The sequence below is a fragment of the Pinus tabuliformis genome, chromosome 1_2, assembly GCF_031772625.1.
Source record: "Pinus tabuliformis cultivar Carrire ecotype Pingquan chromosome 1_2, CPIR1, whole genome shotgun sequence".
NCBI classification, from domain to species: Eukaryota; Viridiplantae; Streptophyta; class Pinopsida; order Pinales; family Pinaceae; genus Pinus; species Pinus tabuliformis.
In genome coordinates, this window is record NC_142298.1 from 1,152,796,089 (window position 1) to 1,152,811,049 (window position 14,961).

The 14,961-nt window shown below is 36.0% G+C and overlaps 1 protein-coding gene across 1 annotated transcript; it reads right to left on the minus strand.

Annotated features, from left to right (window-relative positions):
- Positions 1–10,613: 10,613 nt before the first annotated feature.
- LOC149210308 (antimicrobial ginkbilobin-2-like protein) lies at positions 10,614–11,423 on the minus strand. Its single transcript, XM_089398929.1, has one exon. The coding sequence runs from the start codon at positions 11,421–11,423 to the stop codon at positions 10,614–10,616; it is 810 nt and encodes a 269-aa protein (XP_089255055.1).
- Positions 11,424–14,961: the final 3,538 nt, after the last annotated feature.

Here is a 14,961-nt window from a genome sequence, read left to right on the forward strand (position 1 = left end):
CTTCTATCATAAATTGTTATCTTTTAAGATCAGAATACCACTAACTTGCAGCTGGCTTTGAGTGCTTTTTAGACTATTCTTTCACTACTTTCTAATCATACTTTGCATAGTACATATGGCTGAAGTAGAGAGTTAGAAAGAGCAAAGCATTATCACTAGTCTTTAAAGTAGATTTTTGGTTTTAAGTGCTTTTTAGATTATTCTTTCACTACTTTCTAATCATACTTTGCATAGTACATATGGCTGAAGTAGAGAGTTAGAAAGAGCAAAACGTTATCACTAGTCTTTAAAGCAGATTTTCTCATTTTTAATCACTTTTCTAATTCAACTTAAGCTACTTTCTTTCCGTGCTTTACACAGTACATGTGTTGGAAGCAGCGAGTTAGAGAGAGATAATCTTTATCTTTGGTTTTAAAAGTGACTTTCTTTTCTTTTATTTGCAGCTGCATGAATGGTGTCTAGTGCCATTGGAAGTGGTTATTTGCTTTCAAAGTTATTTCAAGATCTTTCAAGTCATTTATTTCTTTCAAGCATTTCCTTTCAAGCAAAGTAGTTAAAAATCACTAATCACACACTCTCACTCATTTAGGATTCACACTACACACACACCATCACTCACTTGTTTATAAACCATCATTCCATCTTAGGAACATAATTAACCACAACAACACCCCCAACGATAAGAAAACCCTAAGAGGTTACTTAAGTACATATAGTACACCTTCACTTCATCAGCTTACGAGCCCCGGGTTGACAATTAATACTAGCAATTTAGACAACACTAAATTGACTAAACAGTGAGGGAGCTGTAAGACTTTCCAAGACAACAGAGGCTTTATCCATGAGCGGACAAAGGTGAAGGGGATGATTGCCTTCACAAAGTCTACAGGGTATTCGAATCTTTCCTTTTCCCTTAACATTTCCAGTTGATAAGGTAACATCGCCATGATCTCCAGAGGACGATGAGGGGCAGGCCGGATCGTGGGACCATACTTCTAGTACCCTGGGAATGCCAGGACAATCGCGAAGAAGATGGTCCTCCTTGCATAATCGACAAGGAAACTTGACCTTTCGCAGAGGAGCAGAAGGTGACTCGATTTGAGTTGTACTTTTAACCTCTCGCTTAGGAATCTTCTTCTTCTCCGTCTTCTTCTTCTTCTTCTTAGCCACCTGGTTACTTGAATCCAGACTTTCGCCAGGCGAAGTAGAAGATGAGGACGCAGAAACAGGTGAAGAAGGGGAGAGGTCCACCTTGGAATCAACATGATGTTGTTCGGGTGGAGGAGACGGTGGAACAGGAGTCATCACACTCGGGACTACCGAGGTCGAAAACAACCATACGGGAAAACCGATGGTTAACCCAGGCAAAGACAAAGTTGCCATATACGGAGCACCGCCATTTCCAAAAGAAGGAAATGGACTAGGGTTTCCATCCGGGGGGACACCTTGGCCGGTAGACTTGGGGAAGGATGCCATTGAAAACGAGAAAGAACCCTACTCAAGCTAACGCAAACAAGATCTAACTGGGTAAGTGTGAATCGTGGCCGAATAAATTTTAAGACACAGGAACTGAACTTGACCTTTTCATGTTTTAAGAGTCGAGAAAAGGACAAAAGATGACTCTAGTCTCCTTCGAATGTTTAATGAGCACGAAGTGACAAGACGCTCACTGGCACCTTTTCTTTTAAGGAGTCCGAAAAGGATCAAAAGTGACTACTCTGGAGACTCTAGGCAAAGGGTTTACCAGGAAATCCGTAAAACTGCTTATACACCTTGGTAATTGTATGAGAACCAAGGACTTTCCGTACTGCAGTCAATCTTCCCGAATGTTGTGTTCGGTGCATTACGGTTCGCAAGGCAGCAGACACGGCTTCCTATGGATAAAGGATGATAACCTAGTGGGGTCTCCACATATACTCGACGGTACGTGGGAGCACAAATCCGTGCTAGACCACTATCGAGTCACAAAAGGAGGAATCACCTAACCGTAATGTGAAACAATAGTGACTAGGTTTAACGACGCCGGAACACGTCTCTAGCCTAGACCTCTAGAATTTTTGCGTTAAGTTCCAATGTGTTGTTAGATTTATTCAGTTCATTTTATAGTTGATCTTCAATTAGGTTTCAGTTTTTAGGTCTTACCGTATGTGATCTCTCAGAATTTCCTAAATGCAAACTATATGCCAAAATATATCATTCCGTTCAATGAATGCTAACTACAGAAGAGTTGAGATCTTTCAATCGAACAAAATGATCATAAAACAAACAATGATAACTCTAATGCAGCTAATGGCAATAAAAGAAACTTTTCTTTGAAGTCATTAATCACTAACAACAACGAAAAACTTTAATTTCCATTAACTAATATACCGCAAAAGAGATTGTTCGTTTTTCTTTTATTGGCAAAATGCACTAAGTAAATTTTGAGAAACAATAACAGAGAGCAAAAAGCAAATTTCTCTCAATGGACACAATCAAGTCTTTGAAAAGAAAGGCAATCCTTCAAACCAAGAAAAACTCCAAAATCTCAATGAGCCATGTGATCTAGGCTCAAAATGAAGCCATATGGAAGTCAAGCGAAAAGAACTAAATTGCTCGAATAACCCAAAAACAAGCTTCAACAACCACCAAACAGATGCAAAAGAGTATCCAAAAAGTTGACTGGATCAAGAGAAGACCGAAACAGAAACTGGCAAACACCCAAAGTATGCAAATGTAATCTATGCACACTTTTCATTCATATCCTGAAAATGAGAATTCTAATTATGCAAGTGTGATCTATGCAAGAGAATTCTCAAACACACGATGATTCTAATGTAATCTAAGAACCAATCAAGTGGAAACCAAGAAAACGGGTGAGAGTTCTAAAGATCATAAACTAAAAACACTCAAAGGCGATTAACACTCATACACAATTTAGCCCCCCCGGCGAATGAGGGGGAATTTTTTTTGCAAAAACAAAAACAAAAAGATGCAAAATTGTGAAAAGATCGAGACAAACCTCCAAGTAATGATCAAAGCAAATCAAATTAATAATTTGCCAGAAAAAGATTCAAAACCAGTCAAAAAAGACTCTGATACATTCAGATGATTGAACAAAACAGGAAACCCAAGCTTGGGAGGCTGTAAACAAGCAAAATGAACAAGTTCACAGGGTTGGCGCGACTGTCAGGAAGAAAACTGCGCTAATTAAGGATTGGCGCGGTCTGTCAATGTGCAACCTGCGCCAACTGGCGCGACTGTCAGGCCTAAAAACGCGCTAATCAAATTTGCCGACTAAAAAAAAATAAAGACCAACAGTTCACGGCTTGACCAACAGTTCACGGCTTGACCAACAGTCCACAGCTTGACTAACAGAAACCAAACAGATCAAATATACAGACAGGTAGACCAAGCATAAAAATCCAACTCAGAAAACTCATCTAAGCAATCAAACAAGAGAAAACCAAAGTGCAAGACAATCAACAAATAGCTTCCCCAGCGGAGTCGCCAAATTGTTGTATAGGTAAATCCTCTCTGTGGACAGAGGCGATCCCACTTGCCCGAAATGGGTCTAGCAACAATCAATCACGCTACCATGCAAGTTCCTAGTTGCAAATTGAAAGTGGATTATGAGAACCAACTTGGAGTCCAGCGATAGTGTCGTAGGCGAGTTGATACTCCCGTTCCCTTGCTCCGGCAGGTCACAATCCTCACGATCTCCGCGAATAGATACCTGCACATGCAAAGAACGAAGCGAATACCAGCATAAAATCCACTAAATACAACTATATATCGGTCAGAAAATATATAGATCAAACATTATCATGATGAACAATAAGAACGGAACCATAATGATAGTCGTTTACTAATGAATAATCAATAGAGAAAAAATACAACCAATGTTCTAACGTTGAATCTCTCCTCTGGTTGGGCGAGCAGCTACATATGCCTTGCAATAGACCTTTCTCTCTCTTTGATCATGGATACACAACTCAGACTTCTGGCAGCATAACCTCCCTATGCTCCAAGACTCTTACTATCACTCAAGCGTTATCACTACTACTCCAAAAACTAGCTTGTCAAATGCATGAGGACAGACTTTTATAGATGGAGAAGGGGAAGAGATACAATGCATCAAGACACCCATTATGGATTGGCATTATCTCCAAAAAGCCGCTGTGGATAGATGTAAAGGATAGATGATGAGTCTCGACATCTAGAAGATCAGCTTTATCCTCAAAAGACTTCATGACTTGAAGGGAAAAAACATCCGGGCGCGCATTTATTAAAAATCTTTTCCAAACTCGGTTGGTGCGGGTGTAACTCTGGGACAGAGCGCCAATTCGCGCGCCTTCTTTTGAGGATCTCCTTCATTGGCGCAGGCAGTACATTGTGGACCCGCACTAATGGAAAAAGGGCACTTTTCAGGGATATTTTGTAGGAGGTGTCTTCAGGGCACATGAAGTCCATACTGAGGGGAACATAATGCAAGTGTTTTTAAGTTATGTCACTACTCACAGGTCCCGGAATGAGTCCTCCAAAGTACGGGAAAGGGGTAACAGGGACGGTGACCAATGGTGACAAATTATTGTGTAACACCTTGAATTAAAATTGTGAATTAAAATCGAATTTATTCTCATCAGCTGCTTGGAAATAATTAATTAATTCATTATGGATTAATTAGTTGGAGAAATTCAAGTTAGAAGTCTTTCTGAAGTCATGCAACAATTATCCCTTAAATTAAGGAGATTATCCATTAATTAAGGAGATAAGATTGAGTTATATTTGAGTTGTAATTAGTTAGCTCATTTTACTGAGTTAAGTCTAGTTAAATTAGTTCCAGACTATTTGAGGAACTAATTGTGAGTTATCAGTCAGTTGATGCATGCATGCACTCAACCAGTGTACTCCAGATAACTGAAGATTCCCTCATCAGAAACTCATGCATGTCTATTCTGAGGAAGACCTCGTTGAGCTAAATGTCAATGAAAATGTATTATCAGTTGCATGTGTTTTCCTATAAAGGAAACTCATGCATGCAGTCAAGGTAAGTTTCATTGAGGGTTGCGCAGTTTTGATAGGGTGTGAGATCAATGTGAGAGATCAGTGTTCCACTTGGTTGAGAGTTTTCCACTTGGTAACAGGAGGATCACCCAAGAGAATCATCGCAAGGAAATATGAGCTTGGAGGGCAGAGGAGAAGGCTTGTGAGAAGCTTTGATTTCCTATGAGCAATCAGGAGGATTGTATTGAGAGTTGGCTAGCTGTGAGAGCTAAGGCTTTGTATAATTCTGATGTATTTCCACCTTGTATGATAATACAAATAGTGGGGTTTTTAGCTAAGGCTTTCCCCTGAGTATTTTCTGTGTTTCATGTGCATTGATTCTTCTTCTTCTGGTTATATGTGTTCAGCTCGATCTTGCTCAATCTTTAAGCTTCTGCAAATTGATAGTAGAAGTAGATTATAGTATTTTGCTTTGGTATATTGCAGTATCGGGTTAATCTACAGTCATATTTTCTACATAGATCTCAGAGGTAGATTTGTAGAGAATTTGCAGAATTTCTACATGGTATCAGAGCCAAGTTTATCGGAGCAATGAACAGTATACGGAGAAGAGAATTCGAAGTTTGAAGTTCGGGGTTGCAGGTGCAAATCGAATTCTTATCATACTTCAAGGTTGGCCAATGGCGTTCTATGGCTTGAGACTCGAGTATGCCTTGGAAGGCAGCTCAAATTACATAGCATGGAAAGATCACATGGAGGCTGTATTAGAAGACAATAGCTTGAAGGATTTCATTGATCAAGAAATCCAAAAGCCAGCTTCAACTAATGCACAAGAGTTGTCTGAGTGGAAGAAGTGTGTGGCGAAGGCGAGACGGATCATCTTTGAGGGAGTTCGAGACCATATTGTCTCGAGTCTCCATGTGAAGGATACTCCATATTCAATGTGGAAGACATTGAAGAACCCCTACGAGAACAGTAGCGACCAGAGGAAATTGGCGCTCAAGGATAAGCTTCGAAGAATCAAGATGGACAAGGGCGATACTATTTCCACATATCTGAACAAGCTCACCGCTTGCAGAGATGAGCTTGGAAGTGTGTGAATAACTACTGTCGATGATGATATGGTGAGCCTCACTCTCCTTGGCCTTCCAAAGAGCTGGAATAATTACTAGGACTCTGTGAATGGAAGGGAGAAATTACCGGATTGGGAACGACTCTGGTCGGATATGATGCAGGAGGAGATCAGGAGGAGCACACGAGATGGTTCTTCATCCAAGGATGATGATGAAGAAAATCTGGCCTTAGCAAGTGAGGCAAGGAAAGGGAAGCGGAAGGATTCCCATTCCAAATCGAATTCTTCTCATGGAGGGAAGAAGGGTGACAAGTCTAAAGTGAGATGCTTTAATTGTCACGAGATAGGTCATTATGCGACTAATTGCCCTTCGAAGAATTCCAAGAAATTAATTTATTAATACAATTTAAAATTAATTTATTATAACATTTTAAATTTTTGTATTTTTATTTTTATTTTATTTTAATTTAATTAAATTTAAATTCAGTAGCAGGAACTAGTTACTATGTAACTTTTGTTTTAAATTCGGAAAATAGAAAGTTATAATATCACTAAATAATATAAATTCAAACATCCTATAATCCAGAGTAAGAAAATAGAAAGTTATAATATCACTAAATAATATAAATTCAAACATCCTATAATCCAGAGTAACCAAAGTTCATTGTTATTTTTATTTTAGAGGTGGGAATGGCCAAGTTTAAGTCAAACAACTAATTAATAGATAATATGAATTTAAACCAATAATATTGTGAAAATCTATATTTACAATCACTATGCCCCCAAAAATATATTAATTTTGGGTTGTCTATTCAGATTATAATTTTGTCCAGATTGAAATCTTTATTTTTTTAAATTATTTTTTGAAAGGTAAAAATAGATTTAACATTATTAAAAAACCTGTTACTCACGATAATCGTGAAGCTCGAAAATTATAATCCAGATTTCTCAACATTTTTACAAGATTTTATGAAAATCTTACTTGGCCTTCAAAATACCCGATGAAATACGTTCTTCACCTGGGCTCCAGAATGCCTGATGAAGGATCAGCGGCCGCCGAAAAGATATCGGAAGGTGTCGTAGCTTCTGACGACTGGTTACCTCTTAATGTTGTCGCAGGAGCAGGAGGACGTCGTACCTGGTCGGGACCTGCGTCCGCGCAGTCCAGATCTATGAAAGCAGGCCTTGTTGGGCAAGGAAGCTGTTCTTCCTTACTTGTCAGCATCGACACCACGCGGGACATCGAAGGCCGCAAAGCTGCTGCTCCTTGCGTGCACAGAAGACCAACTGTAATCACTCTAATCCCTTCCTCCCACGAATAACTGCCCTCCAATGTGGGATCCATAACTTCTATTGCTCTCTCAGATTTATACAGTTTCCATGCCTGCTTGGCCAATATCAACAAAACCAGTGTTAGCAAATGTTCGGCATTAAGGATATGGACATTTTTAAAAACATTTTACTGGAAAAATGGGGTCCACGGTCAATTACCCCTTCAAAGAGAAACTCCATATCTTGACCCAAACTCTGATTCTTTCTTCCGCTGATAATCTCAAGTACAAGCACTCCAAAGCTGAATACATCTGCTTTCTCTGTCAGCTGTCCACGTAAGGCGTACTCAGGCGCCATGTAACCTCTGCACAATGAGATCTTGATTTCTTGAGTTTACTAAAATTATGCATATCTACGGGCTCCTGATTTTACTAAAATTATGCATATCTACGGGTTCATGTATTGTGATTCATTATTATGTCAAGTTGGGTAAATTCTTACAAAGTTCCTGCAACTCTAGTGCTGACGTGGCTCTGATCTTCCGCAAAGAATTTGGCTAACCCAAAATCTGCTATTTTGGCTCTGTATTTATGGTCGAGTAGAATATTGCTTGCTTTGATATCTCTGTGGATGATCCGAATGTCAGATTCCTCGTGAAGATAGGCCAGCCCACGCGCTATTCCAACTATGATTTCATACCTCCTTTTCCAGTGAAGCGAATGCTGTTTTGTTGTATCTGCCATTAATGCACCAGAGTCAGCAAGGTCTATGCACAAACTGAATCAAACCAGCATTCGTTAAGTAGATCAAGAGGGAGTAGAGACCAAATAAAATCTGGTCGAGACTACTGTTCCGGAGGTATTCGTAAATTAACAGCCTCTCTGAGCGTTCAACGGAGCAACCAAGCAATTTCACTAGATTTCTGTGCTGAATACGATTGATGAGATTTGCTTCATTAAGAAATTCAACGTCTCCTTGCTTTGAACCTATGCGCAGCCGTTTCACTGCAACCTCTCTGCCATCAGGTAGAATCCCCTGCAAATCAGCAAATATTATTTGTATTTTTAGTTGATAATCTTGAAATAAAAAGCTGTCTTTCCGATTTATCATATAAGAGAAATAATTGTCAAAGTTTTTGGAAAAGATAGTTCATTATTTTAATGGTTTTGATGAAGAACTACATTTAATGATTAAAAGATGGTTTTGATGGAGAACCACATTTAACGATTAAAAGATGGTCTTGATGAATAACTACATTTAATGATTAAAAGATGGTTTTGATGAAGAATCACATTTAATGATTAAAAGCGTGTAGATAATTATTTCAATTATGTAGTAGGCTAATCATGGCCGACTCTTTTAGAAATTGTGGTTCATCAATTATGTAATGGACTAATCATAGTGGCCGACTCTTTTAGAAATTGTGGTTCATCAATTATGTAATGGACTAATCATAGTAGACTCTTTTAGAAAATATGGTTCATCATTCATCATTTTAATAGTCTTGATGAAGAACCATATTTGGACTAATCATGGTAGATTTTTTTAGAAAATGTGGTTCATTATTTTAATAGTCTTGATAAAAAACCACATTTGATAATTGTCTGGATGAAAAACCAGATTTGATAAGACAGTTTTCTAAATATTTCTTTTCACAGAAGTCACAAAAGCCTCCATTCAAATTATCCTAGATTACCAATTCATAAATATCTTAAAATCTGAAATCATCCTAAACTTATGTCGATCCCAAATTCAGAAATATCTTAAAATCTGATGATGTTGAAAAAAAAAAGTCAAACAAATAACCCTCTATTCAAATTATTCAAATCATTCTAAACTTATGTTGATTACATCACATTTTATAATTAAAAACAAATAAACAATTATTTCAATTATGTGATAAACTTCGAAGACAATTTTCTAAATATTTCTTTTCACAAAAGTCACAAAAACTCCCTTTAAATCATCCTAAACTTATGTCAATTACAAATTCAAAAATATCTTAAAATATGATGTTGAAGAAAATAAAAAAACAAACAAATAACCCTACATTCAAATCATCCTAAACTTATGTTGATTGCAAATTCAGAAATATCTTAAAATCTGATGTCAAGGGAAAAGTCAAACAAATAACCTCTCCCCTCACCGTCAATTAACCTCTCCTCTCTCCAGACTATCAATTTCCCAAATATTATGCAATCGACATAACTATGCCACTTACCTAAAAGCTCTAACCTCAATATATATAATTTCACTTAAGTTTAGAAATGACTCACTTTAAAAACGGATCCAAAGCCTCCTTCGCCAAGCTTATTCTCTGTTCTAAAATCTGACGTAGCCTCTCTCACAGTATCATAATTCATAATAGGTTCTGGATTCGCTATCATTGGCGATAAGGTAAATTCTCCTCTCTCACCTGAGAAAACAATCACATTGACATTTATTTGAATTTTGAATACCTATTTCACATAATACTCTGGTATCATAATAAATTGTTTCAAAGAACTGAAAAGAAAAAGTTAACGGGACACATCTTAAATCTTTAAGAGTAAATGAAGTAGCAACTTAAAGACCTCTGGTTCCAGAATTCTGTTCCCAACATCTCAAATGAGAGAAAAAATTCCACTTCCATATCCCTATGGATGCGATTAATCCAACGGTAGCGGCTACTAAGCCCAAAGCCATCCCCATCACCTTAGATCTTTTGCCCTTCTGCATAAAATTTACAGAAAATATTAGCAAATTCGCTGAATAATATCGTTTAATTTTATTTTATTTTTAAAGTTTTTTTATACAGTAGATTTTGGAATCTTTTGGAAATATTTAGTGAAAAATAATTAAATGTAAAATTTTCGATTGTCTGGAGTTTTTTTTCTTTGGATATTTCCTCATAACGTAGCTACTTATAGGAGTGAAAGCTTACCCTTTTAAGTGCTACCAACAGATAATTCTAAATAGCATTAACAAATAATAGTGATAAATTAATCACATTAGCTCATAACACCAATAATGATTATCACTACTGCTAATTTTTATAATTGAAATATTTTCCTAAAATTAAAAAAATTAAATATAAAAATATTCTAAAATCAAAATTTTAAAATATTCCTAAATTTATAATCAAATTAATTTCAAGTTGATTTTAAAATATTCCTAAATTTATAATCAAATTAATTTCAAGTTTCTAAAATTTTCAATAGTCAAAATAATTTCAGTTTCTAACATTTTCAATATTTCAAAATCAAAATTTTAAAATATTCCTGAATTTATAATCAAATTAATTTCAGCTTACAAAGACGATACCGGATCCTGCAGGACGCTGCGGGTGGACGGAAATGTCTAGAAAATCATCAACGTCATAACGCAAAAAGCAACTGCTTAAGCCGGATAGTGCTCCCGGAGTTCCAGTTGGGCATGACAATATATTTGCCAGGGCATAAGTTAGGCACAATTCGCAGTTTGCTGAAGACAGATCTTTCCAACACTGTGCCATGCTGTACACAGTCTCCGTTAAACTAGAAGGTCCAGGGACTGAATCTGCAGCAAAAAGTGCCGGATTCTGTGTAGCTTTCACTGTAATATTGAACAGCATGCTCCTTACATCTAATGGCGATAGCTGTGGCCGACTGCGGTTCGTAGGGCTGCAATGAACTTTTACTGGGTGACTCTCAAACTCTTCGGAATAAAACTGAAAATTGTCGTAACGTAAGAAGCAGCCTTCCAGTTGAATAAATCCAGGTTCATCATTATCGCATCCAAGAAGCAGCCCTGATTTCGCCGTAGATGCGCACTGTTGGCAATCGGAAGGCTTTAAATCTCCCCGGCACCGGACAAGCCCATAAACTGAACAAATTCTGTTGTCCTCCACCACAATAGATGACACATTGTATCCACTGGGATAGACGTTAGTCACCAGTGAGTCCATAACCTGGTTCAGATGACTCGGGAAGGCGCTACAGTTTGTATATTTGCTTTTCCCACAATAATTCCAAACAAAATTAGTGTGAGGATCAGCAGCTGAGAGACGCATAAATATACAAACATTAACGATAAGTGACATGGTGTTGATGAAAGCTTTTATCTTCCTTGCCATCGCTCCTAGGGCAGGGCAGGGCCTGCAAATGGGCGTTGTCTACCAAGGTGCCAGAAGGCAAAAAGTTGCTGGAATCTGGCTTTTTTTCCTGCAATGAAATAAATTTAGTATTATCAAAATTGTTTGACATCTGCATTTTAAATAACTTTAATCTAAATTTCTCAAAATAGTTTGATATTTAAATCTTAAAAATAGATAACTTATCAAAATCTTACCAGAATTTTTCTATTACTTTCCTGGCTCCCTGCTGATGTAGGAGCTCAATGCTCTTCCTTAATCGCCTGGCAAAGTTAGAGCATTTCCATCTTCCTGAGACGAGGCGACATCAACACACGAACGCTGTATTGGGATTTGAAAACACTGGTCGGTATTTATTAGTAAATGAAAAACGCTGTTCAATTACACGGTCCATGGTCTTGGAATTGCAACTTCGCAACTGGCCATACACGGAATGGACTTTGACTCTATTATCCACGCGTGAAAAAACTTAAAAAATGTGTAATTGAGATTCCAAACTTGGCGAGTGGCTCTAATGGCTCCAGACGAAAATTCACGTGGACCTAGACGAAGTACGTTGCACAGGGACTATCAAAATATTCTCTCATATTTCAAAACACATATTTTTTTCATGTGTGGATGTGTTTTTAATTTATTGGTTCGAAACGCGTCGACAAATGATTTTTCATGTTCGCGAAAGAATCTTTTGTAAACTTGATATAGATCACAGAAATCTAAACTCTACATATATTTTTTATTTTCAGTTTTTTCAATAAAATAATCGAATCATCTTAGTGGTCAGATTGAGATGCTGACCCCTCCGTGGTGAGATAGATATTTTGATATAAATTTCTCTTACATATAAAATATTATTAATTATTGTTTTTTATTTTATTTATTAAATATTATTACAATTATATTAGTAAATATAATTAAAAATATTATTTTCTATTATTTAGAAGTTAATTAATTATTATTATATTAGTAGTAAAATAAATATCTTGATATAAATTATATATATATGTATATATGTATATGTAATAAGTTATTATTAATTATTGTTTTTTTTTTTTAATTTTATTTATTAAATACTATTATAATTACATTAGTAAATGTGGTAAAAACATTATTTTCTATTATTTATATGTCTATTATTATTATTATTATCCAATTTTAAGGTCAGTGCTAACTCACACACCAAATTGGTGTATAAGAACACAAGGAGTCCACCTCCAAACAACCATTTGACTGTTAAATCTAGAAAATTATATATACTTTACCTATTATATAGATTATCTATTATTAATATAGGTTATTTATTATCAATAATATATCAGAGCAAATTTCAATGCATTGCAGGGAGCCTCGATGGTTTACAAAGCCATCACTAGGTTGTTGGTTGTTTGAGTAGTTGGTTCGATACTTGTTAAGCTCATAAATCTAGAAGCTAAGCGAATTGTCTTTGATTCGTAGATTTCAAGTGAAATAGTATGGAAATGCCAACTAAGTTAAATGTTGATTGTAACCAGTTACTTTTTTATCCTTGAGACAGTTGGCCGAGATAGGGCAAACTTTCCTTTCATATTTTTGGCTTGTAATACCCTGTATAAAAAGGGAACGCCTAGTGCAAAAAAAATATTGTTACACTTCACTTAATTGATTGAAATATAGTGTTATATTTGCAATTCAAGTATTAGTACTCCATTCTTAATCATAGGGTTTTGTTGTTTGTAATTCTTATGAAATGTATTAATTATTGCCGGGATCAATTCCGACATCTCCTAATGGGAAGCCAAATTTTGTATCGCCGAGGACTCAGAGCTTGTTGCCACAAGTTCAATTAGCCATGGGCACATAAAAAATTATCAATCTCTTCACACTAGTTGGAAGTCAATTATTTCATGATTTGCAGATGTATTTTTGTTTATCTTTTTTTTTTTAGAAATTTCTTTGACATTTTATCCTTTTTATTTTAGAAAAGGAAAACTTTGTTTAGGTTGATTGGCAAAAGAGATTGGTATTGGAGCTTCTCTCGATATTTTGTGCATTTGGAGTGTCTTCTCAATTAGTGATGAATGCAAATCTCTAGAGAGACCTTTTATATATTATGAGTTTAGATTAAGTGTGTTGGACTTGATATTCACTCTAATATCTTGTGAACCCTAAAATGCACCACATTGCATATTCATGAAGTAAGGTTACATAACTCTTGCATGTTTTTACCACTCACCACTCAGATAGAGTAGGTTATATAAATTTTGGGGCCATTATTTTAAAACCAAAGTGAGGTGTGGTATTTTGATGTAAATGCAGTATTTTCAGTGTGGTGCTTATGGATCACATGTGCTTAATTTTCAAAATGTGGTGCTTATGGATCACACATGCTTGATTTTCAAGATAAAATGGTTTAAAAGTTGTTGAGTGATCTCTACATTATTTTTAAATGCAGATAAAAATCAGATTTGAATTAAAAAGGAGGAGTTACAGCTCACAGGTGAGTACTGCACCTGGAGACTGCACTCATACAAAGAGAAATCTCTCCGTACACTCTACTACATCAAATGAGCAATTACATCATTAAGTATATTACTAAAACTCAGGAAGTTGCAACCGAACTCCGAAACTCTAGGAACAAATCCTAAACTAAGGAGATACGTTACAACTTGTGTAACCATTTCTCCATTAATACAAAATAATTAATAATTATTTTCAACAAATGCATGACAAGGGTTAGATTTTCTTGAGTAGAATTTGTTGGATTAAAACAAAAACGTGGCAGACACCAAGGAGATTAGTGGTAAAGAGCAATCTGATCTTTTGAATAGTTTCAAGGATCATAAAGAAAACAATACAAAGTCAGGTCAATAGTAAGAGCACTTTTTATAGCATGGTCCTTGCCTTCTCTTGACATTTTTTTGTCTTTCAACAATTGTGAAAAAAGCATTAATTACTGATGTTATTGCGACCTTTCCTTTGCAACATATGGTGTTATTGCTAGTTATTTTAAATTTGGAGAATAGCAAGTTTAAGATCAACCAAATAATTGATAGATAATATAATAATATGAGTTTACACAAATAATATTGTTAGAATCGATATCTACAATTCATTGTGTCAAAAACATATTAATTTGGGAGTTGTTTACTAAGCTCACAATTTTGTCATTTTTCATTTATATATATATATATAATCATTTTTTATTTCAAAAAATTAAACATAAGAGTGTTTAAATTATTTTCTGAAAAGTGAAAATAGATTAAATTTGTGGAAGATTTTATCAAAATCTTACTTTTCTTTAAATTATTTTCTGAAAGGTGAAAATAGATTAAATTTGTGGAAGATTTTATCAAAATCTTACTTTTCTTTAGGAATTACCAAAAGACGTTCTTCACCTCGGCTCGAGAATGCCTGATGAAGGATCAATGGATGCCAAAACGATATCGAAATGTGTCGTAGATTCTGACGACTGGTTACCTCTTAATGTTGTCTCAGGAGCCGGAGGACGTCTAACCTGGTCAGGACCTGCATCCGCACAATCCAG

Excerpts from the sequence above, each read along its gene's own strand:
- LOC149210308 (XM_089398929.1), bottom strand. The coding sequence starts at position 11,423 with ATGGCAAGGAAGATAAAAGCTTTCATCAACACCATGTCACTTATCGTT.